The 24,856-nt window shown below is 41.4% G+C and overlaps 1 protein-coding gene across 4 annotated transcripts; it reads right to left on the bottom strand.

The window, feature by feature from the left end:
* Window positions 1-10: 10 nt before the first annotated feature.
* On the bottom strand, window positions 11-24,856 carry LOC136448370 (probable ATP-dependent RNA helicase DDX46). 4 transcript variants are annotated; one of them, XM_066447790.1, is made up of 27 exons: window positions 24,765-24,856; window positions 24,011-24,139; window positions 22,342-22,410; window positions 21,736-21,804; window positions 19,356-19,424; window positions 18,580-19,008; window positions 17,910-18,180; window positions 17,454-17,585; window positions 15,425-15,541; window positions 14,009-14,158; window positions 13,151-13,219; window positions 12,593-12,757; window positions 11,143-11,286; window positions 10,472-10,730; window positions 9,827-9,948; window positions 9,233-9,311; window positions 8,733-8,815; window positions 8,188-8,352; window positions 7,314-7,476; window positions 6,206-6,374; window positions 5,177-5,339; window positions 4,591-4,740; window positions 3,855-4,043; window positions 3,242-3,307; window positions 2,609-2,785; window positions 2,057-2,174; window positions 11-1,800 (listed from the first exon to the last, which is right to left on the bottom strand). In XM_066447790.1, the coding sequence occupies exons 1-27, from the start codon at window positions 24,779-24,781 to the stop codon at window positions 1,679-1,681; spliced, it is 3,855 nt and encodes a 1,284-aa protein (XP_066303887.1). In that variant the 5' UTR covers window positions 24,782-24,856; the 3' UTR covers window positions 11-1,678. The 4 variants fall into 4 exon arrangements, with proteins under 4 accessions (XP_066303887.1, XP_066303886.1, XP_066303889.1 ...); XM_066447789.1 differs by having other exon boundaries at window positions 17,910-18,183; XM_066447792.1 differs by lacking the exon at window positions 21,736-21,804 and having other exon boundaries at window positions 17,910-18,183.

Here is a 24,856-nt window from a genome sequence, read left to right on the forward strand (position 1 = left end):
GACTACCATATAGCAGTTAAGAAAGCCTTTATTTACATAACAAAGCAAGGAGAAATCCTCATTTCCCAACGAAATTTATGCCGGCCCAGATGCTACAGCAGAAATCTTCAGATCTGACCAGTTGTACCAAGCTACATGTACAGTTGAAGGATGCTGCAAGTTGAATTACTCTTCTCACATCAATTTACAAAATACACTTCCAGTGTGAGGACCTTATAATCCTCATAACTTCAACAGTCATAAGAAAAAGACTTATCGAGTCCAGTACCCTTAAAGTTAAATAACCATAACTACTGATCATTTCACAAATAAATTCAACAAGCAGCACCCTAAAATTTGCCATTTATTTCAAGCATTCTACCCCTTCACACTAAAGTACATGCCCCGTACATGTAGCTAATTCCTTACTAACAATACTTAACACACATATACATCTGATTCAACAATAATTAATTCATACCTAGTGGTATGAAAATTATGATTAATTTTTATTGTCTTATAAGGTAACAGACTTTTCTTACTAGAATCACGACTTACAAATACAAAAATCTGTGATCAAAATGCAAATTCTTGCCACATAGAATAATGTAAATATCAGGACATAACACTCAATGGTTTGATTCTACAACACATCCATATGCAGACTAGGGCAGAGCAATTCACCAGGGTTTTGGAAACAACTTTTACAATTTCCCATACAAAGGTGGACAATACGTGGTTGTACTTTGTACAGGCAACAGAGGCAGTGGTACATCAAAGAAAGTTAGGATGAGGCATGTCAAGAAAGACATCAAGGTGTGCTGCCTCACCACTGGACAGAGCTGCCTGGAAACACTGTGTGAGGACTAGCCTACTGCTGCTTACCCCTGTGTCAGGGACCCCAGCAGCAGTATAATACTGGATACTATACTACTACTTCTACTACTACATACTTTTTGCTCATGTCTTCATATCTCCTTTAAGTGGTGCAATTTTTCCGACAAGACGTTTCACCTTACATCAATGGACATATGGTAAAGTCACTTGAAGTAAACATAAGCAGATGTACAAGAAACTACACATCACCATAGATCTGTTTGGAGATGGGAAATTTTGTACACACAGTTCACACACTGTAAGTTACTTGGTACAAAATAAGAAGCTGTCAAGAGTTCTTTTTGGAAGGTCAAGACATTTATGTGTAACGTTGACTTTGTTACTCCCGATGAGCCATGATAAAAACAGGAAAAGATACAGCATAACTTGTTTCACTCAGGCAAACAATGTAACAATACCACCTGCTTTTTATCATGATATAATGTTAATGTTATAACTCTACACCATGGTACGTGTACATGTATTCATTACTTGCATACAGTTTGGAAACCCAGTTAAACAAGTAGCAGCTCTTATAGAACCTCGATATAACATAACGACTTATTCTTTAGAACACACTGCTATCATACATGCACATAGTTAACGTTACATAATGTATCTGTGTTTAGAATGTTCCTTGGGGGAGGGGGGCTTCTGGCTATATGACCTAGTATCTGCCCTTGTGAGGTCTATGGGGGGAGGGGGCTCCATACTACATGACCTGTCTTTGCCCTTCTTGAGTTCTATTGGGGGAGGGGGGCTCCTGACTACATGACCTTGTATCTGCCCTTGTTGAGTTCTATTGGGGGAGGGGGGCTCCAGGCTACATGACCTTGTATCTGCCCTTGTTGAGTGGTTGGTAGGAGTTCTGTAGTCTGACCAGCTCTTCCTTGATCAGCCGTTTGATCTCTGCTTTTGCCTTCTGTACTGACATCTCATTGGTACCTGAAGGAAAACATGTATCGCTACAGTTCAGCAATCATAGAGCTCTGGTAATAAATATTTCTTATCCTCTACTACGTACACTGAATGTGGCAGGACTTAACAAGTATTTAAACTGCACATAAAATGATACACAGGGAAGCATGCTCTAATTTCAAATACCGTAATACGTAAAGTTTGGAATATCTGCTAGTAGGTGAAAGGTATAAAATTTATCACATGGTGCCCAGTGCACAGTGTTAGAGAAGACAGTACTTACTCTCGATGGCCAGGTAGATTTTCCTCTCTCCTTCCTTGACCTCCTTACCAGGTGGGAAGTACGTGCCACGGACAGTGATGCCAGCCTCTGAGTACTCCTGGATGTGAGCTAGCGCCTCCTGTATTAGCAACAACAACAACAAACATTTAGGGCAATCAAATTTTTCATGGACAATGACAAAATCAAAAAATTGAAACATTGGCTAGCTTTAAGCTAGTTGGGCAGCCATAATTGTATATTACTGTAAATATTAAAATGTTCATTTTCTGTATGCAGGTTTTTGCAATATTACACTGTCATGACACCGTTGAAATGTATTTTTGCGTGCTACAGGATTGTTTCAACCGGGAACCTAAAACACCACAAAAATCTTTCCATTCCAACTCAAATTGAAATCCCTGGAAAGGTAAACAAAGGACTATAAAAGACTTGATTGGTTATGTACAAAGAGGGTTTTTTTCAGTGACTTACCAACCTGATTAAACTATTCACGGAAGACAGACAAATGTTTTTGTGGTAGCCAAAATCAATAAAACAGAAACAAACAAATACCTTGGATGTAACCTTCCATCGTACAGTCTGAGGGAAGTCGTTGATTTCCAGCTCCTCTTCGTAGCGTTTGAAGGTCTCCACGTTTGTCTGCTCCTCCTGTGTGTCTTCACTGGCCTGGGGCGTGTAGCCCAGCTTGGCGTTGATACGGTCGGCCATCTGTTCTGCTATAGTCTTAGCCTGGTGGGAGGAACAATGGTGAGATTAAGTTTGGGTATGAAATCTCGGGTATTCAAACCCCGGCCGAGTCATACCAAAGACTTGAAAAATGGTACAGACAGCTGTTTGTTCTGCGATGGTTTTAGCCTGGTGGGAGGAAAAGTGATGATAGTAACTCTGACGCAAACCTTTGACAGCTTAGGGGGTAAGTTGTTTGCCTTGCATATGGAATTCTGAGTGTTTAAACCCTTGCCGGGTCATACTGAAGACTTAAAAAATGGTACACACTGCTTTCTCTATTTAGGGCTACAACACAGTGTTCTATGTCTTAAATTCTAAAAAAATTCCACTTAGTAATACTTAGTATAATAGTTGCATGAGTTAGAATCAAACAGGACTAAAGATGAAGAGGTCTAAGATGTGTAGGTCTAAGATGTAGAGGTCTAAGATATAGAGTTCTAAGATGGAACTACTTACGGACACAGCCGGAGCCGCGAGGATCTCTCCCTTCATCACAGCTGAGGCAGCCTGTTGTACAACGTCCTGGGAGGGACACATGGAACCACATCAAGCTGGGTTTGTTCTTACCAAAAATCTATAGACTAACAGTTATTTGGATACATCTTATGGATCACATTCTTTTGAAGTCCCAAATGAGATGCCAGAATTATAAACACGCTGACCAACATGCCATGCGCACTTGCAAACACAGGAAATCGCTCGAAATAATGGGAGCACATGCACTTTTGTGCACACAATCTAGAGCTGTTTAATTTTTGACCGTGGGTGCACCGGTGCACCTAGATATTTCTGCAGGCTTACATACATAAAGGTACTTTTGTACTACTCTACACTAGTATATAGCATATTCTTCACATTAAATGTCAAAAAAAGAGAAAGAAACCTTTGTTGTATTACTTGTTTAAAATTCTGAAGTTAGCTATAGAATTTCATGTTCAACTTTGTATTCTAACTCTAAGCCAAGCAAGTTGAATACTGTTCAAAAAGTTAGCACAATTCAGTTTTACTGCAAGTCTGATTTTATTCTCAATAAACCAATCATCATCATGATTATAATCATCATTCTTACCTGTGCTTGGTCTCCCAGGTTCCTCTGCATGTTGATGCGCGTGGCCAGTCGTTTGGCCAGCTCCAGTTTCTCTGCGGTCGTCTTGGTCAGCTCCAGCGGTTGGCTGGTGGTCTGGACGTTGGCAACTGGCGCCGTCACGTCCTTTACCCGCTTCTTGGACGCAAACATGTCCTCGATCTGCTGGTCAATCTAAAAAACACACATTGAAACAACATATTTTTAGTACATGTACGTAGAGTGACACAGTACAGCCTGATAAGACAACAACACTAATTCTTGCAGATAGATGTGCAAAGGTCAAGTGTAACAGGTTGTTCAGTGTAATACTAGTAACTAGCTGCTGTCACGCAGCATGCCTGCAAAGCTTGTGTCTTCTGCTGGCTATACAGATACGTGTACTTCACACAAGGAGTAAATTGTGTCTGTCACATACAGACTCATAAATAGTCATGATTTCTTGGTCATTCTAAAACACAACATTAAACATAAGGAATACACTTCTAGGTATATCTTTGATATGTTGGTCAATTTAAAGTAAAAAATGAAAACAACAGAACCAAAAAATAACAAGTGGTCATTGTTAACATTGACAAGACCACTTCACACGTTTTCTAAAAAACTTGTCCTTTTCTCTACACAGTTGGATTCCATTTTCTCAACATTCTTCTTCCTCTTATTAGCCAACTACAAACAAACAAGCAAACAAACATACAGACAGACAAACAAACAGACTCACATCCACAGCTGCATCCTCCTCGTCTGAGTCTTGCAGGCCCAGCGCTGCCTTCTGCAGTTTTCTCCTCTCGTCAGCCAGTGCCTGTTCTGTCTCATCAAACTTAAAGCCCTTCCCAGTAAAACCACTGGTCTTTTTTACTGCTTTCCCTTCCTAAGAGGTACAGACAACAAAACAATGTTACAAATCTTTCACAAATCTTTTGAAACAAAAATGCTGTGATTTTTCTTTTAACAAAAATTGAAATTTTACTGATTAAATTTTGATAGATGCGTTCTCCATTCAGAAAACAACCTTAAGAATGTATGATAAGCAGTATATTATATTATATAATGTACTTTCAAAATGAATTCATCCTTCTTTGCTGGTCCATTATATCACAAATTTCCTCATTTGTGCATCTCGTACTCAAATGATCGCAAAATATAACTTACAAAATGTAAAAATATATACAGATACAGATGCTGGTGTGTTACCCGAAGGGTGGTTATACCGGTTATACAGATATAGAAGCTGGTTTGTTGCACCGAAGGGCGGATATACTGGCCATACAGATACAGAGATCTGAAGCAGTCTGACTGCTACTCACAGCTTTTTGTCTGTCGACGTACTCGGTCCACAGGTTGAGCACCTCCTCTGGCACGGGAATCTCCGACAGCTCCAGCGCTTTGATGACATCACCGGCGTACCGGCCCTGGTCTTCTGTTATGAACGTGTACGCGAAACCCTTGTTCCCCGCTCTGCCTGTCCGTCTGTGGAATGGAAAGAAAAGTGTCAATTCAAATCTTCTTTGCGACTGTGTTTCACATAACTGGTTGTGAGATTGAATGACTGAGCTGCTGAGCTAGCAGTCACGAGATCGAGAGGTCATGAGTTCAATTCCTGACTAGACGTTGTGTCCTAGGGAATGCTACTACCTCGCTCCACCTGGTGGTAAAATTGGGTACCTGACTTTGTTTGGGGAAGTTTTAAGGCAGTGGAAGGAGAGGGGTAGGCTCTACCTTCCAATACAGTACACAAAACAACGGGGACTAATAATCTTTACCATAACCACATAGCAGGGCTCGAAATAGTGGGTGCATGTGCACCTGTGTGCACCCAAAATTGGAGCTGTGCACCTAATTTTCTACTGTGGGTGCACCAGTGCACCTAGATATGTTTGTACTCTATAGGGCAACGGTTCTCTTGTACACTAGCATACAGAATGTTCTGAAAATGCAAGTATCAGAAAAAGCAATACAACCTTTTGTTGTACTTTATTTGGTTTATTGCTTGGTTGAAATTTGAAATCTGGATAGAATTACAGATTGAAATTCTAAAGAGAGGCAGTAGCGTCAAAGTTGTTTTGCTGACATTCAACTATATTTTGTGTGGTGCACCCAATTTTTATTCTGTGCACCTAATTTTTTTGGTTGGGTGCACCAGTGCACTTATCTCCAAAAATGAATTTCGAGCCCTGCCACATAGCCAGTAAACTGGCTGAAAGGTGAAGAGCTTTGATCTTTTATCATATTCAAAGTCATTTGGACAGAATGGACAAAACCTGTGGTTTCATGATACCTTTGGATTTCTAAATTCAATTTATGACTACAGATTTTTTTGACAGCACGGTGCCTACCCCACTCTGTGTACGTAGTCTTCATAGTGGTTTGGGCAGTCGTAGTTGATGACCAGGATAAGCTGTTTGACATCCAGGCCACGAGCGGCCACCGACGTCGCCACCAGGAGTCGACAGTTGCCGGACTTAAAGTCATTGATGATGCTGTCTCGGTCGTACTGGTCAATACCTGAAGACATGGAGAAGTAAAGAAGACATTGTGGCGTCCGTGTGGCGCAGTGGTAGATCACTCGGCTGTCAAACAATGGGTCCCCGGGTTCGTGTCCCGGTGTGCTCAGAGACATGTCCGGACTTGCGCCCCGACGTTCTGTCCTTGGGAAAGGCACTTAACACGACTTTCCTCACTTCACTCAGGTGTAAATGAGTACCTAGCTCATCTAGGGTTAGGAACATCCCTTGGATAGGACGTTAAATGGAGGTGTTTGGGGAGAGCCACACCACACCACACCTTTCGAAAAAGAGTAGGGGCATGCCCCGGTGTGCGATGGTCCAAACCTTACAGTCCGGTCTGGGATGACATCTTGAAAAGGTGATAGTTCACCTGTTATGTCAATCCTTCCACAAATGTGGTAAATCAAAATAAATAAATAAATTATTTAATACAGGAGATGATAATACAGGACGTGTCAATACTTTCATGTGTCTGTGACGTTTGGAAGTGATTGGTCATCATTGATCCTGAAGAAGTCAATAGTGGTCGTTGAAAGTTTGATTTGCTTTACCTTAGAGTTGGAAAAAAGTTTAGCATTGTACATGTACTATAATACAGGAGATGTTGGGGTGGGAGATAGAAATGTTTCCCAAGTGCATTGGCTGTGCTTGGCTGTCAGAGAAACCTGGCTGTAACAAAACTTTATGATCTTCCATCCTGACATCTGCTAGGAGATTACCATAAATAAAGTAATTTTTGTGGGGCGTTAATTTCGTAGTAGAGGGGAAAGGAGGTTTTCGCAATCTTAAGTTCTGTAATAATACAGTAGTAATACAGAAGTAATACAGCGGAAACGTTTATTTGCTTGCAGCTGTGTCATAAATTTGCAGTGGAGAGGTCACCCAAAAAATAAAACCACTGCGAACATTTCCAGATTTACAGTAAAGCACGTCTTACCTCCGTGTAGTGAGAGACAAGGGTATGCTGCCTTCAGCAGGTCCCTGAGGAGCGTGTCTGCTATCTCCTGTCTCTCCACAAACACCAGGACACTCCCCTTCTCCTGGTAGTTTCCCAGCAGCTCCAGCAACTTAAAGAACTTCTGCTCATCCTCAAGAACAACCTTGGAGAGACGGAACAAAGAAACTGGAATCATAGCAAGACAGTACAAGAACTAGAAGAACAAGAGTAAGACAGAATCTGAGGAGAAAGTCTTGACCTTAATTGCTACACACAACTTCAAGAGTTTTTCTCCAAGCTCTGTTTTTGTCTTGAACTCTTGATGAATTTTCCTAGAGCCAAGACCCAACAAGCTTGCAGTAAGACAGTGGCAAGGTGGTATTGTAGTTAGGGTTGTTGCCTTACATTCTAAATGCGCTGGCTTTGATTCCCTAGCGAGCCCTAATGTTGTACACTTGGGAATGGCACTTAACACCTATTTTCTCACTCGACTGTTAGAATGAGCACCTAGCTACGGTTAGGGACACTCTCTTGGCTGGGACATTAAGCCCAGTGTGAGTTGATCAAACCTTAAAGTCTGGTTTTTCTCAGCTTGTAACTACTGTAAATGCAGAAATGTTCGCACTGGTTTTACGTTTGCGGTTTTCGCGGCTACCGTTTCAGCACAAACTTAAAACCACCGCAAACATTTTTGTCCAATACTGTAGCAGTATGTGACTATAGCGCTGCGGCGAACTTAAAACGAACACTACATTTTCGCCTTAGCGCGAAATAAAAACCATGCGAACTTAAATGCATTTACAGTACTGTACAAAACTGGTGTGCTATGCCTGAAGGTGGTTTATTGATTGTACAAAACAAAGAAAAGACGTACCACGTGCTGCTCGACATCGCTGCAGACCACGCTGCGACCTCCGACCTGCACCTCGATAGGTTTCTGCAGGACCTTGCGAGCGAGCGCCTCCATGTTGCGAGGAAACGTGGCGGAAAACATCACGGTTTGTCTGTCTGGACGGACGCTGTTCACTATGTGCATCACCTGGTGGCGGGAGAACAATTCATACAATCATTCATTTAACATATACAGTCAAACCTGTCCAAGTGACCAACTCAACATGTGGACCACTTGGCCATGTGACAACTTCAAAGACACTAATCTTAATGGATACTTTAACTCCCAAACACATGGACAATGACATTATGATAAAGTAATCAGGACATTTGTAAATAGTTCTATCAGGTTGCAGTACAATGTTTTTATTTCACAACTGCAATTTGAGCAAGTGGAGATATATTGACCTGATCTACTCCCTGTGGAAGAAAGCAAACAGGCTGTTGAAACGTCGGCACTACACTTCAAATTTTGGTTGTGAAATTAGAACATGGCAGTTAATACGGACATTGTCTTAAAGTCCCTACCTGTGGTTCAAATCCCATGTCAAACATTCTGTCAGCCTCGTCCAACACTAGATATGTACAGCGGCGAAGGTTTGTGACTCGACCTGGGGAGGGAGCAAAAAGGTACATGTAGCAGGGCCAGTGCTTAGGGAGTTGAGTGTTCGTCTTGTATTCAAAAGGTTGAGGGTTCAAACCCCGGCAGGGTCATGACTTGAAAAATAGCACCTTCTGCTTTCTCTGCTTAGCACTTAGCACTTATGAGAAAGAGTATGGGGGCTGAACACACTCCATTACCAGTGGACTAGCCCAATACTGTAGTCCAAGGGCTACAGAAACGGAGATGGGTACAATGTGGACTTTAGTTTTGCATCAGGAGGGGAAAGGAGGTTTTTGTCGTGTTTTAAGTTTGCGGTCGAAACAGATCTGTAGTCCAGTAGTAATACAACAGAAATGAATATCATCAGTGTCATGATTTTGCCACATTTTGTGAACATTTGAAGATTTACAGTTTATCTGCTCACCATTGTTAGCTGCCAGCATGTCGATCATGCGCCCAGGGGTACAGATAATCATCTCTGCACCTCTCTTCAACTCAGCAATCTGATAAAGACATTATTAAACACACTGATTATATAAAAGGTGATTAACACTGCTCACTTTAGAAAGTCATTTTCCAAACTTTCAACATAAGAATATCAAATTGCAATATTTGATAAAAGCTGCATGAGCACAAAGAATGAACTTGTACCTTTGTTACACATACATGACTTTAGAATCTTGTTGATTACAAAATACTGTAAATGCAGAGATGTTTGCGGTGGTTTTATATTCATGGTTTTCACAGCGATGCTTTCACCACAAACTTAAAGCCACCGCAAACATTTTTGTCCAATATACTGAAGCAGCATGTGACTGTAGCACTGCCGCGAACTTAAAATCACCGCAAACACTCCATTTTCACCTTAGCGCGAAATAAAAACCATGCGAACTTAAATACATTTACAGTAACATCTCCAACCGATTCTTCACTTAGACCAGTCCAACATTTATCAGCTTCAACTGATACGTGATAGGATGTCTGGTAGGAACCATTCCTGACAGAGGGGTGTCCGTACCTGTTCACTGATGCCAGTCCCTCCGTACACACACACCACCTTCAGGTTCATGTGTCGGGTGAACTTCTTACACTCCTTGGTGATCTGCAGGGCCAGTTCTCTGGTGGGTGTCATGATTACCCCTGGGGAACAGAGAAATCATTGAAATACAAGTCAATAAAGGTACAAAATACATTTGATTTGAATTAATTCTGCCATAATTTGCAGGGCCAGTTCCCTCAAGAGTACATGTATTTTTGAAAAAGTTTACCAGTATTTCATGGGGGAGTTAAATTTGGAAAATTTCAACTTGGAGTGGGGTGATGTTAAGTCCATGCATGGGTAGAGCTAACTTTGGGATTGTCCATTCCTGCAAAATGTTGATATGGAACGGTTTATTTCTGCATGGGGAGGGAAAGGGAGTGAAATAAGTCGTATTTGCTCGCAAATGTTGCCTTTCTAGTTGTGATTCATAATGCCAAGTCTGAAATTTCTTACTATGTAAAACTGCAAGTAAATGTTTACATTTTTGCCTGCAATCTTTTACTTTTCCTGCAAACTGCAAGTTGCAGGTGGTAGTTTCAAGCCCTGTTATCTGTCTGTCTTCTCTGTCACTCAACTACTCATAAAGGTTATCAAGCTAAACTGGATCCCATTCACACCCACCTATGGGTCCCTCGGTGTCCTCAAGCGGCCGCTGGTCCAGGATGTGGCGGAACATCGGAATGAGGAAAGCGAGCGTCTTCCCGCTGCCCGTCTTGGCGATGCCGATCATGTCTCGCCCCGACATGACAACGGGGATGGCCTGGGCCTGGATGGGCGTCGGCTTCTCAAAGCCATGCTTCTTGAGACATGACAAGACCTTCTTGGAGACGCCGCTCTGTACCCAGTGGAGGATGGGCTTAGGGCAGCCCTTCCCTTTTACCTGCAGAAAGGACAATAGACAGGTGAATGTGATTAGATTTCTGATTGTATATTTCACCCACATGCCATGCAGTCAGGCTACAGCGAATTGATTTGTTGTTTATTGGACATTTTCATGTAATATTCTAGCAAGAGGATATCATAACAACAGAAGGCTGGGGTGAAAAATTGCATCTGACTCTGTTCACTTCCTAAACTGGGTGCACTAAGGTACAGACTTTCCCCTTTGTGCTGATATTCAAATCTAGCATTATTCATTCGAAATCTGAGAACCCAGAAATTAAATTGGTGTGGCCTTAACTGTGTTTTAATGGTCGGCATGCACAACTCCTTTCTAAAAGTAGTGAGAAAACAGGTGTCATTTCAAACCTCACCCCCACCAGCTAACCTTTGACCCTGACCTATGACCTTACCCTGACATCCTCCATCTCTTCTCTTATGGCCTTGACCTCGTCCTCGCTGAGCTTTTGCAGTTCCGGCACCTCCACGTAGAAGTCCTTCCTGAAGGGGTCGTACTCTATCTGGGTGTGGTCCACACTGGCCAGCAGCTTCTTGGCCTGGGGGGAAAGTGAGAACAAAAGTAAGAGTGATTCTCAATTAGCTTAGCTCACTGGAGAGCTAATCTTCGACTGGTCGTGACAGAGAAGACACAGTATATAAAGGTTCATTGTACCAGGGAAATTCCCCTAGCTCTTTTCGACAAGTACAATGATAAGAAGACCAAGCCTTAATGTCCCGTCCTAAAGACTGCTGCCCTTTCCAGTAGCGTGCAAGTCGCGTCACAGTCACAACCTTTCAGTCCAGAGGCAGGATTGCTAACTAAGCTCCCAGGACTGAGACGTTGTTTCTGCACGAGACTGAGCTCTTTTATGCAACATTTGTATGACCCCTTAGTTGGAGATTATGTTTTGTTGTGCTGTTGTTTATCTGATGTGTTTGGTGATTTTTTTACTGACTGACAGATAAACAGACAAACAGCAAACAATACCTCTGTACACAGAGGTGACAAACAAAACGTTTGTACGCAGAGGTGACAAACAATACCTCTGTACACAGAGGTGACAAACTATACCTCTGTACACAGAGGTGACAAACAATACCTCTGTTCACAGAGGTGACAAACAATACCTCTGTACACAGAGGTGACAAACAATACCTCTGAACACAGAGGTGACAAACAATACCTCTGTTCACAGAGGTGACAAACAATACCTCTGTACACAGAGGTGACAAACAATACCTCTGTACACAGAGGTGACAAACAATATCTCTGTACACAGAGGTGACAAACAATACCTCTGTACACAGAGGTGACAAACAATACCCCTGTACACAGAGGTGACAAACAATACCTCTGTACGCAGAGGTGACAAACAATACCTCCGTACGCAGAGGTGACAAACAATACCTCCGTACGCAGAGGTGACAAACAATACCTCTGTACACAGAGGTGACAAACAATACCTCTGTACGCAGAGGTGACAAACAATACCTTTGTACACAGAGGTGACAAACAATACCTCTGTACACAGAGGTGACAAACAATACCTCCGTACACAGAGGTGCCAAACAATACCTCTGTTCACAGAGGTGCCAAACAATACCTCTGTTCACAGAGGTGCCAAACAATACCTCTGTACACAGAGGTGCCAAACAATACCTCTGTACACAGAGGTGACAAACAATACCTCTGTTCACAGAGGTGACAAACAATACCTCTGAACACAGAGGTGACAAACAATACCTCTGTTCACAGAGGTGACAAACAATACCTCTGTACACAGAGGTGCCAAACAATACCTCTGTACACAGAGGTGACAAACAATACCTCTGTTTACAGAGGTGACAAACCCCTGAGCTTACCTTTGACTGGAAGCTAGAGAGAGTCTGGCCGAGATCCTCCTCTTCCTCCTCAGAGGACCACTCCAGCGCATCCTGGTTCTGTTCGATCAGCTCTCCCCTGGCTTCCCTCTTCCCCGTCTTCTTCGCCACAGCCGTGATCACCGTCAGCTTCCCCTTCGTCTCCACCTGAACACAACAGACCAATCAGACGCCTTGAACAGACGTAAAACTTCCACGGCGGGAAAACGACCACATGCTACTGGAGATCTCACTCTTTTAATGGCAAAAATGAGAAGGGAAAATTTCACAGCTTGTTTTATTTTATTTCTAGCAGAAAATACAATTTATTTTGCAGGAAAGCAAAAAGCTAAAATAAAAGCACACTGTAGCTATATTGTCTATGTCTATAACACTAAAATAAACGCATTCCATTTTGAGGGGAAAGACAGAGGTCTCTACACAGCGTATTATCCATAAACACCACGCATGTGCCTTCAGTGTCATCGGAACAAAAAAGGTCAAAGAGCAAAGGCCATAAAGTTCATGACAAGCACTGAGAGAAATGTCCATGCGGCCCACTTGTTTGTTGGCATGGCTCCCGGTGGCGTCCTGTCTCAGTGCCGGGGGGAGGGGGGTGTCTTCTTCATCCTAGCAGCAGCAACATTCTACATTGTACATTTCATCGTGTTGCCTACTTCTCTAAACATCACACTGCGCTCATTACTTCCTATCAAATATAAAATCCTAGTGTTCCAGAGTTACTGCACCAGGTATCTGGCTCTTCTATATTTTCTGCTTGTGCTTTGAAAATTTTTCTAAAAACTGAATCTACCACAGAAACGGAACCAAAAAGATCCACTTCCTATAGCGACATAAAAGAAAAGTAACAGAAACATGGAATTTTTATCTCCCATATCATCACCTTTTTCGTCCCAGTTAATAATAAATGTATATGATGTAGATGATTTGGCATTGTCAGCATATTTATCGGCAGTTGGGTTAGAAAGGGTTAGAAATCTTCAATCCTGAAAGTTTGCTTCTTCACCATCTCAGACCTACATTAAATTTTTGTAGAACTCTGACAATAAATCACATGTAGTTGTTCTGAATCAAAGTTAAACTGCAATAGCCAACACAAAAATTAGACTTACCAAAATTTTTGACTGATCAGCTCCAGTCTGTCTTTTTTTTTTATTGCATTTAAAGTAGGATATTACAGTAATGAGAATACAAAAGAAAACACATAATATAGAAGATGTAAAGATAAAAATTGAAATAATATTCCAGAACAAAAGTCTTTGTCTTTGCCAGTCTTGGCTATTGAAGTTCGACTATAATTCAGAATGACTTCTACCAACACAGATGAACTTTCAAGTAAACCACAAGTACATGTAGTTGTGAAAACTCTCCCCACCCCGGGGAGTGTAGCCCCCGTACCTGTGATCCGTTGGTGGTGTCAGAGCTGTACACCTTGCCGACCCTGTCCTGATCCTTCTTGTTGATCTGTTTCACCTCCTCCTTGATATCGTTCATGAAGGCGTCCAGCGGGTCAATCTCATCCTCCTCACCTTCAGCCTCCTTCTTCACCTGTGAAAAATGCCCAGACCAGGCTTTTAGCTAGGCATGCGTCCATGCGTCAATTGGACGTATGATACTAAAATAACAAGGAAATTGGACGCCCTCTTTTTCAGCTGGACGTACAGAGGACCCCCTGTTTCCCTGGTAATTACAAACACATGTTACTGTGTTATAGTGTAACTGTTGCTTTTTAAGTCCTATCAGACACTTAGTAGGACAGCATGAAAACTGATTGACATGCAAGGCTACCAGGAAATTGTTAATCCATAGAGCCCATTGGGAGACAGAGCCTCCTTCTTCACCTGTGGAAAATGCCCAGACTCTCTTTGAATTGCACAAGTGTACTTCACTATTCTTCCTGGAGTCACATAACATACACATTACATTGGAACACATACACATAACATTACACAATATATACTTTACATATTTACATACAATTTCAATTTGCTACCAGTTCTGTATAGATATGTTTGTGTCCGTTTTCAGTCTGTCTTTGATGAGTTCTTTGAAAGAGGATGGCACAGATGATCAGTGATGTGATGTAAGAGTATTGTTCGATTTTGTGCACCAGTACAGAAAATACTTTGTTGCAGATGTTGTTTTTGGTTTGGGCAGTATGGTTGTTGGAAATATGGTTGTTTATTTTATTTTATTCGCATATGTTTTCAGAGTATTAGGCAGGAAGCGATTGCTTATTTGAAGCCTTCTACTCAAAACATACAAAAAAGAGACATTATAACATACATAAATACAGAATGGATAAAAGGAAAATGACAAAAGAAAATACAAGTTGGTATCTATCAATAAATGAATCTGCCTGTACAATGAATGTAAGTATGAACTATATCGAATATATTACAGTTTTGTAAGTATGAGAGTGACGTAGAACCGCGTAACAGAAAAGAACACAATGAACTGTCGTTAAGTAGTTGAAGGTCAGTTATGTTGGAAAGGGATGATAACATAGTACTTCTTTGTGTAGTATAAAGTTTACAGTGTAGGAGGTAATGTTCGGTTGTTTCACAATAATGACCACATTTACATGTAGGACAATCTATACAATGGTGTAGAAATAGGTGGTGGTTTAACTGACTGAAATTTAAACGAAGCCATATGGTTGTTGACAGGACTGTCTCAATGTGGGTGTTGACAGGAGTTGGTTGGAGGATACAGTTGGTTGGATGGACAAGCTTGACTGTACTACAATCAAATGACTGAAATTACCAACCTGTTGAAGAATATTGTTCATGGAATACAGAAACAGATACCAACCTTGGCCCCCTCTTCGTCATCATCATCGTCGTCGTCGTCGTCGTCGTTGGTCTCCATGGGCTGTTCTTCTTCTTCACTGTCATCCTCGTCGTCTTCAAGACTCCACTTCTTACCGATCTGAGGAAGGAAGGTGAGACTGCTTTAAGACATTGTTAGACAGTGAAGTGCATACTTCTTCTTGGGGTGTGCCGTGGGTTCTTTAACAATTGGTCTTGTTAAACACATGACCAAAAGGGTCCCCTCAGAGGGACAGCTTTCCCTGACAATAGCTTCAATATCTGAGTTTGGAACATGTAGGATTATGCTTGGATTCTAAATTTTGTACTACCTAACTTTAATAGGACCTAAGTCAGATTCTGACCCAAAAAACCGGATTTCTATCCAAAAGACTATTGCACACCTAAGTCTGATGACAAATGGAATAAATTCTCTGAAACCAAGATGGCTAACAAAACAAGAGCTTTTAAAAAAAGCTGGCGTTTCGGCTACGTTTATAAGTGTAAATTGTCTTTTCCCTTTACTTGAAGTAAAATCTGCCAGAGGAAGTCACTCAAGGGCTGTTCAGTCTATAAGAAAAATTGTCATTTTGGGAAATGAGTACTGTTTTAATAGAGAAAGGCAGATTGGGGAAAGCAATTTTGAAGTTACGTCACTTAACTTAAGTGCTTTTGAAAAAGCTGGTCTTGGCCTACAACTTGTACTTATTTGTAAAATGTATAATAGGCTCATTATAAAAGCTATCAATGTAATTATGTACATGGCACGCAATAAAACATAAAATTTGAAAAAGCACCATTGAATCATCAGCACTATGGTAATTAAGTGAAATAGAAGTTCATAACAGCTAAGGTTCTATCTAAAATGACTACCAAATGTCAAACAAATCAACAGCTACCTCATCCGTATTATTCTGGTTTCCGCATTTACAACATTTCTTCCTTATTTTCCTGGGTAATTTTGCTAAAATTCATGAAAATTCCCATAGTTTTGTGCCGAGGGGCGCCACTTTCCACGTCCGTGTTGTCTGAATGAAGTCGATACTGAACAATGGAGCATTTGCTACTGTAACAAAGAATCGCTGTTTTGCAAACAACATCAAGAGCCTCTGTTTACATCGGGGATAGAAGTTTAGTGGCGAGTGTTTTGCAAGAATCATCTTACCGCGCATAGGAGCCGCTGCACGGTATTTTCCATTACAATGAACAGAAAAATTCGAATGCCGGGTTTGGAATCTATGAAGTCCTGTTCATAAGACAAAGGCCTTGTATATATTAAATGAATATTTAAAAATAACAAATATAAAATATTTCTTTATTTATTAATGAAAAAAATGATATTCATAAATATGATATTGATAGATTAATATAATATCAAAAAATATTTTTGATATTCAATATCTAAAAAGAACAAAAAAAAACCATGCACGGACACGAACCCGGATCTTCTGGGTCCGAAGTGCTTCGCGTTGCCAGATCGGCCAAGCTGCGGTACGTAACTAGTCACTCTGAACGTAATGCTATAACCTCACTATATGGTATCATTTATGCCGATTTTTGGTCGTTTTCTTGACGAAATCGTTTTTTTTCTTCTGCAATCTTGTGGAATAGATGTAATATGGTCATTTTTCAGGATATCAAAGTCCGAAACCACAATGCAATGATATTTCCGAACAGTTGTAGCAGTTACATGCGGTCGCCGTCCTGTGTCACATGCAAATCTAGCCTGCCTGCCTTTTCGTGCTCTCTTGCCATATAAGGCAACGGCTATACAAGGATTTGAGAACGTATTGCCATATAAGGTCTTATTGTGTGCGACACAGTGTTGAACCAAGCTTCCCTGGTTCCTTCCTTGAAGGTAAAAGCCAGGACAATGCGTTCCGGCGCGCATGCGCCGAAACGCAAAAATCAATCATGAACATGAAAGGGGACAACTATCTATCAATCATAGTAGCCTCCAGAACTCACACTCACCTGTCCTGCACTTCTCTTACAACTTGCTAGGAGGCGCACACAAAAGGTACCATGCTTACCTTTGCAGCCTCCTCTTGTGCTGCCTCCTGTGCACGCTGGAGATCTTCCTGCTTCTTCCTCTCCTGACGCCATTTCTCCACCCGCTCACGGCGCCGAATCATCTCTTCCTCTAGACGTTTCTGTTCCGCATCCTTTAGTGGAAAAATTTAACAATTAATATATATTCTTCTAGTAATAATCGTTGTTTGCAAACTCATGCCCAAATGCTCATTGCAAGGGAACATACATAAAAATATACAATGACATAAAAAGGTAAAAATGTCAAGTTAATACATTGTAGATCTATCTGATGTTACCACTTTTCTACATACATTACTGACACCTTCTTTGGTACATTTTGCAGTATTTTAGAGACTACAGAAAAAGCACTTAAAAAGCATTATCCATGTAGTCTTATTCTGTGTACAAGAGAAATAACACTGACAGTCACTATGTTTCAGGTACATATAACATACCTTATCAAGAACTTCTTCTTTTTCTTCCTTAACTTTCTCCTCTTTCTTTGGCGACTTGGAGCGAGAACGGGATCGAGAGTGGCGTGTCTTGTGGCGAGGGCTGCGCGACCGTCGCCTGATTGGCGACCTACGACCTTTGCTACGACTGCGGCTCCTGCGCCTGCGTGGGCTGCGTCGGATGGGGCTGAGTCTTCTCCGGATGGGGCTCCTGCTGCGGGAGCGCCGCAGGTCTCGCAGGGAGATGACTTTGGGAGGAGACTTCTTACCTGGTCTGCTGGGGGAAACATAAAGTGAAGTCAGTTCAAATCTCTTAGACAGTGTCCATCTGTGTCTCTGCAGCAGGCGGACTACACAGTTTTCTCAAGCACTACAGCAGGGGACAGCTCCCATAATCTTTGTCATAAATGCTGAGCACTAAACCGAGTGCTTGCAGAGTGCTATGCAGAGAAAGCAGTGTGTATACCATTTTTTAAAGTCTTTTAGCATGACCCGGAACCCACAACCTCCCACATGCATTTAGCAAGCACTCTACCTACTAGTCTATTGCATCAGTTTTAGTAATACTAAAGGCATCTATGAATCTGTGGAAAATGTTTGAGAAAATTACATGCAATGAAGACAGTAACTTAACAGTTCGAGTTAGACGGAAGAAGCAGAATTTTACACCAACCTTCTTTTCCTGTCCCTGTCACGTGATCTTGACCGTGACCTCTTCCTGCGGACAGCGGGAGACGGGGAGGGCGATCGACTCTTGGACCGCTTCTTCCGACCGACCGGCGAAAGTGACTTCTTCCTCTTCCCTGGCGATCTCGATCGTGACTTCTTTGCAGTTCCAGGTGAGGGGGAACATGATTTCTTACTTCTTACAGGCGACTTGGAGTGAGATTTCTTATGAGGAGACTTAGAGCGTGTCTTCTGAGGACTGGGTGAGCGAGAGGGAGCTTTCTGGCCTGCGGCCGGCGACTTGGATCGTGACTTGGTTGCCACGGCAGCAGAAGGGGAGGGAGACTTCTTCCTTTCTTTACTCTGTGACCTTCTTGGGGATTTCTTGTCTTCTTTGACCTTCACTGGTGTGCGCTTCCGCTCAAAGCTGGGAGATCTGAAAAGACATTTAGCAAATTTAAACATTTCCTCAGTTACAGAAAAGAAGAAGCTATAACTTGAACTATACACGTTTACACATCCACTGCATTGTTCCCACTACACATTTTTCTGCTTCTTTATTTTCAGTTCAGTTCATTTTGATACACTTTAGTGGCAAATTTGTCAGCGTTCAAATATGAACAAATATTTTACAACATATTTTACTCAGCCTCCTGCCCAATTACAATGACTGTTTCCGATTCAAAAATAAGGAGAAAAGCTTAAGCGAGGATTTTGTCATCCAAGTAAAGACATTAAAGATAAATGACAATAGTGTGAAACAAGTGTGAAATTAAAAAATACCTGGACTTTCTCCGTGACCTTGATGTTCCCGGTGACCCTGAACTTCTCCGTCTTCTTCTTGGGGGAGATCTGAAGACAAAACAAATTAACGCCTGTCAACAGTTGGATCTGTTTTGTGGGTAACGCTAGGCCACGCAAACTTGTTTTCATGGATGACATCCTATGTGCATTGACCGCAGCCTATCCCCCCTCATAAAATAAAAGAAGTCTGCTGTAAACTTTGAAATATAGGCAGTGGTTCTACTTTTGCATTTTTTTGCAGTGACCTCTCAGCAAGAATTGTTGACACAGCAAATACTGTAAATCTTGAAACATTCACAGTGGTTTCACTTCTACGTTTTTTGTGGTGCCCTCTCAACTGCAAATTTATGACACAGTGACTACATTTGTATGTCTCCTTTGTATGACTGCAGTGCTACAAAACTGTTTTAACTGCGAATTCAAAACACCACAAAAAAATTTTTTTCTATAGCAAAATAAAACAACTGCAAAAGGAAAATGAATTTACAGTGTGAATACTGCAGAATTGTTTCAACTGCAAAAACCTTTTTTTTCACTTCTACCTGCAAAAATATAGTATATCTGCTTATCTCTGACTGAGTGAGTGTGAGAATTTGATACATTCTCCATGATACTAGTATGTGACAGTAGTCACAGTACAGTAGTGACTCACACTTTGGTATACGAATGCTACAAATGGAGAAGTTACTGTTGATATTTACCACTATTAACTTCTGTAACAATAACTGCAAAATAAAAGTCAAAATGACAATACCCTTTTGGTTGTTCTTACGGTAGCCCTTCAAAAATGAGCACCCTGTTGCACAACAACCTAAACTTGACATTGTTTTGTTGTCTTTTTTTACTTTCCCACATACAGTCAAACCTGCCTAGGCGACCACCTTTTCAACGCGACCACCTGGCCATGGCGACCGCTTTTTCTCGGTCCCGAAAATTTTCCCCATTGGCACAAGCATTAAGCTGCCTGCCCAAGGCGACCACCCGTCCAACGCGACCGCGACCGCCACGAATTGGGACCGCACAGAGCACAATCCCTGCCCATGGCGGTCGCCTAATTTTCAAGCGTGTGGTGACATCAGATCATTTTGCTGTCGGATTTCACGGAAATGTTTTCAAGACTTTAAAGGACAAAAATAAGATCAAAAATTTTTGGAATAGCAATGTTATAGCATCGATTCCTCCCGGTGAAGTGTTTTAATAAAACGTTCCCCCTATAAACATTGTAAAGACAAATTTTGTGATGTTGTTGTGCCTATCGTAATCTTATAGTTTAACGTGAACTCAGTTCCGTTTAAACTCAACTTTCAAAACGAATACGTAGTGCATGGCGTCAAAAAGTCAGATTTCACAGAAATTACTATCTATTTCTTGTATTTTCAACAAAAATGTGTCTGTATCTTGCTAAATTCCGCCGAAAAATGACTTCGCGGCGGGCAAAACATCAGGCGAGAAATGTTGTTCCTTGGTCCCGACGCCATCTTGGATTTCGGGCGGCCCGGATTTGGCGTACCGCTGACCTTTGTAAAACACGATGATTTTGTGTATGAACATTTACAAATACTCTAGTTATTGGTGAAAATCAAAATTCTTATTTTCTTTTTATTTCCATGAAGCTCACAAACCTTTATTGGACGCTGTGCGTTCTGCTGCACTGACTTACCCTTCGATGCCGTGGCACAGAGCTTCGCGGCGCGACAAAATCACACCGTTAACGCGTTCCGTTTTCATCTTTAGTTGTCAGATCGAAAATTTTTTGACCCTTTCATCCAGCGGTCGGCGACCCAAAAAAGGCTGGGACCAGCAGGCGTTTTCTAGGGATCTGTCTTAGGCCTTAAAACTTCGATGATGTGCGTGTGTGTGTGTACTATTCAATGTAACGTGTGAATGCGGGAGGGCGCTGCGAGATCATCGTTTTGTAGTCAAAATAATGACGAAAATTTGTACACGATGTAGCGGTATACAATTATTACATCGATAACGGAAAATGTAATTTTTGTAGGATCTTTCTGTCAATGAAAATTGAACCTGGTGAGGGTCATGCTGTCTAAATTCACATAATTTTTTCATCATTTACGTACTGTATTTGAAAACCTCGACCTGCATGGAAACATGTGAGTGGAATCCTCTTCATGGCGACCACCTGTCCATCGCGACCGTTTTTGCTCGGTCCGCCGGGTGGTCGCCTTGGGCAGGTTTGACTGTATAAGATTTGGGTCTTCAAGGGATGTCATCCATAAAATCAAGATCGTGTAGCTCGACACTATCCTTGTGCCTTTTTCTTGAGTAATAAAATCTGCATGGCACATGTAAGCAGGCTTTTGCGTTAGGTTGCCAGAGCATGGGCACGTTAGGTAAGTACCTCAGCCTTTTGGCAGCCCTGTGCTCCTTGGGGGGTGACTTTGCATCCTTGTCACCTCTGCTTGGAGATCTGATATGAGGTTACAAGAGCATATGTAGTGAAACTGACACAGTTTAGCTCACTCACTGAAGAGCTAATCTTCCACTGGTCAAGACAGTAAAAACAGACGCCATGCACAGTATATAAAGGTTCACTGTATCAGCTAGGAAAATCCCCTAGCGCTTTTCAAGTACAAGGAACAGTGGACCATGGCTTAAAAACTATTGTATATTGTTGTACCATAAATATGTAATGATATATGTTGATAGAGTTATTAGGACTCAAATGACTGTGTATCTCTGTTATATTGTATCTGACCCTTACCTCTTCCCTCATGACCTCAATGAAAAGCGGCCTGCGTGCCGATTTGAGCTTATCATGAATAAACAAAGGTTCAAAAAAAAAAAAAAAATGTCATAAGCACTGTAAGCATTTCCCCATTGACCAAAGCATTACAAATCCTGTCTATAGTGGCTACTTGTCAACTGTGATCATGTCTGCAAGTTTGAGAGATGATTGGTACCTAAAGATTGTCGTGAATCGAAATTGTTGCCATGACAACTTTACCTTGACTTCTTGCGTGACTTGCCATCTCGGCCAGGTGAGCGGGAAGACTTCCTGTCTCGGCTGCGGGACCTGTTCACAACAAGCAGGTGGACAGGTGAATATACATACTATACTACATTACACAGGTACAATGTGCATGTACATTAGGGATGTGTACCGGTACCCAGTACCCACACAGTACCTCGAAAATCATTTAGGTACAGGTCCAAAATATAGGAACATCAATGTACCGGTATTGTACTTAAATAGACTTACACTGAAAACATTTTGACTTATTTTGTTACCAAAAACATGTTATTCCAGTCACAAAGAAGAAAATCTTGCACTGACAAATGTTGAAAAACTGCGTGATTGCTAAAATCTGCACCAGTTTTCATTTGAGATCCCCTCAAAAAATGGGTTCTCAGCATAATATACCTGAAGTTCAAATAAACATTCTGTTGTCCATGTTTCTGTCACCATTGTATTCTAAGACCTAGGTTACTTTTTCTAATACATATAGTTCAGGTACATGTACAGCTCCAGACCTGTAGCTAAACCTCTGTACCGGTATATGTCAGCAGCCGGGAGCTATGTGTAGATAACCATGGACAGCAAACCATTATGCAAGAAAATCTATAATATCCTTGGCTTGAAAAACACCAAGAATTTCGACCTACAACTTACAAGCTCCTTATAGTACATCTGTGCACACCATAAAGAAGCACTACTGCAGGTCAAGCCATGACATGGCTTCTCTTAGCCATAGAGTCAACTTCAACCAGCTACAAATGCAAAACTGAACATAAGCTATGTCTTGAAATGCACTTTAAGTTTAAAGCTAGGGATCAGCAGTTGCTAGATAGCAAACCCCTAGTCCCAATGGTTCACCTATGTGTACATTGGTACCTGGGTGTTTTCCCTGATACGTACTCCTCAAACTCAAAGGGAACCTCAGAATACAAGAGATCTCTGCCAGGAGACCTACTGTGTTGTAGGGAGAGAAGCACACATCATCAGGCAGACCAACGCCAGGCAAGTCCTCTCTACCCAGATGCACTTTTTTAGAAAAATTGTTCTTTTTTGCTTACTGTATAAAGTAGACTTGCCCTTAATGTTGTTGTCTCTTCTTTTTTCCTTTTTCTGGGTTATAACTTATACTAGTTATAGGTGATGCTGTACATGTTCTGTACCTTTTATATAAAAAGACTCTTTGGTAAGTGTTCATTTTGTAGATGTACCATCAATAATTGAGACTTGAGTCTTTTCCCTACTTCCATGCTTGTTACGCTGCTTTAGGTTTAGTCATTTGTAGAAAACCAACGTCAACTCTCAGAATTTCACCAAGTACTCAAAGAACGCCATACGAAAATAGATGACTAATTTAAAGAGCATCAGTAATCCCCGAGGTATGCACGCTTCAGACATTCAGGTGTTCAAGACATGCTTGATAAGGCCTCCATAACACCAGTACTGCTTTTTAAAGATTAAAGTTGACAATACTAGTACTTTTCCTTTACCTTTTACTGCAGCTAAATAATCCGAATATTAGGTGATAAAGTCACTTTTGATACAACTAAGTAAAATGTGTCAAAAGTGACTTTGTCACCTAATATTTGTACAACCAAATATTGCTACCTGAAAGTTGTTTTCTCTGGATAAAAGAATAAACAGTAAACAATAAACAAACCTCGACCGTCTGCTCTTTGACCGATCCTTGTCTTTCTTCCGTTTGCTCTTCTCCTCACTTTTTGTCGGAACGGGCGACTTAGATGGGGAGGGAGACCCACTCGACGAGCGAGATCGCTTCCGATAGTGTCTGTTTCAAACCAGAAATGGTGTTAAGATGTTAAGATTACCCTACCTTGGAGTCGCTCGCTCACTCACTCACTCACTCACTCACTCACTCACTCACTCACTCATTCATTTATCTATTTTCAGCAGTTTCTGAGTTTGCAGTTTTAAAATTCGACATCTGCAATAAATTTTATGCTTCACGTGATCCATTATGAAGATATGAATAGCCAAAGTCTTCTATGTCGAAACATAATTTGTTTATGCATACTTATGCTTAGTACTGTCTGCATCTAAACCCAAAATAAAAAGGTCATCAAAATGTCAATTCTACATAATATCAATATTTGTTGAGTTCATATCATCTGTCTCAATATCTGGAAATGATTGTTGTAAAGCAAGAACCAATCGTGGCCTTTTTTTAGTATGAGGCATGTTTTTTTGCAAAACGATCACAGATCTAAAGAATCGCCCCCCTCCCCCTTTCTGTGATGTTTTAGCACACACTTCTTACGTCCAAATATGCCTCTCTTTTTCCCCAATTTCTGAAGGTGTAAAATCTGATCGCTGATGCGTATGCTACAGAAAAGCTCTAAGAACACTTTAAACCTTCTTGACGGGAAATTAAAGGAAACAAAGTCGAGTTTTACCTGGTTTCGCGGGGCATCTTTATAAAACGTTCAATACACGATCTCGCTGACCTATGGCTGCCGCAAAGTGTCCTAAAACCGTCGTAAAAATG

Source organism: Branchiostoma lanceolatum, chromosome 14 (genome assembly GCF_035083965.1).
Source record: "Branchiostoma lanceolatum isolate klBraLanc5 chromosome 14, klBraLanc5.hap2, whole genome shotgun sequence".
In the NCBI taxonomy this organism is placed as follows: domain Eukaryota; kingdom Metazoa; phylum Chordata; class Leptocardii; order Amphioxiformes; family Branchiostomatidae; genus Branchiostoma; species Branchiostoma lanceolatum.

What these genes read in the sequence shown, in the direction of transcription:
- LOC136448370 (XM_066447789.1), bottom strand. An exon ending in TCTCTAGCTTCCAGTCAAAG is followed by an intron (nt 11,287 to 12,592) that starts GTAAGCTCAGGG and finishes CTTTCCCCCCAG; the next exon opens with GCCAAGAAGCTGCTGGCCAG. An exon ending in AGGAGGATGCAGCTGTGGAT is followed by an intron (nt 4,044 to 4,590) that starts GTGAGTCTGTTT and finishes TGTGTTTTTTAG; the next exon opens with ATTGACCAGCAGATCGAGGA.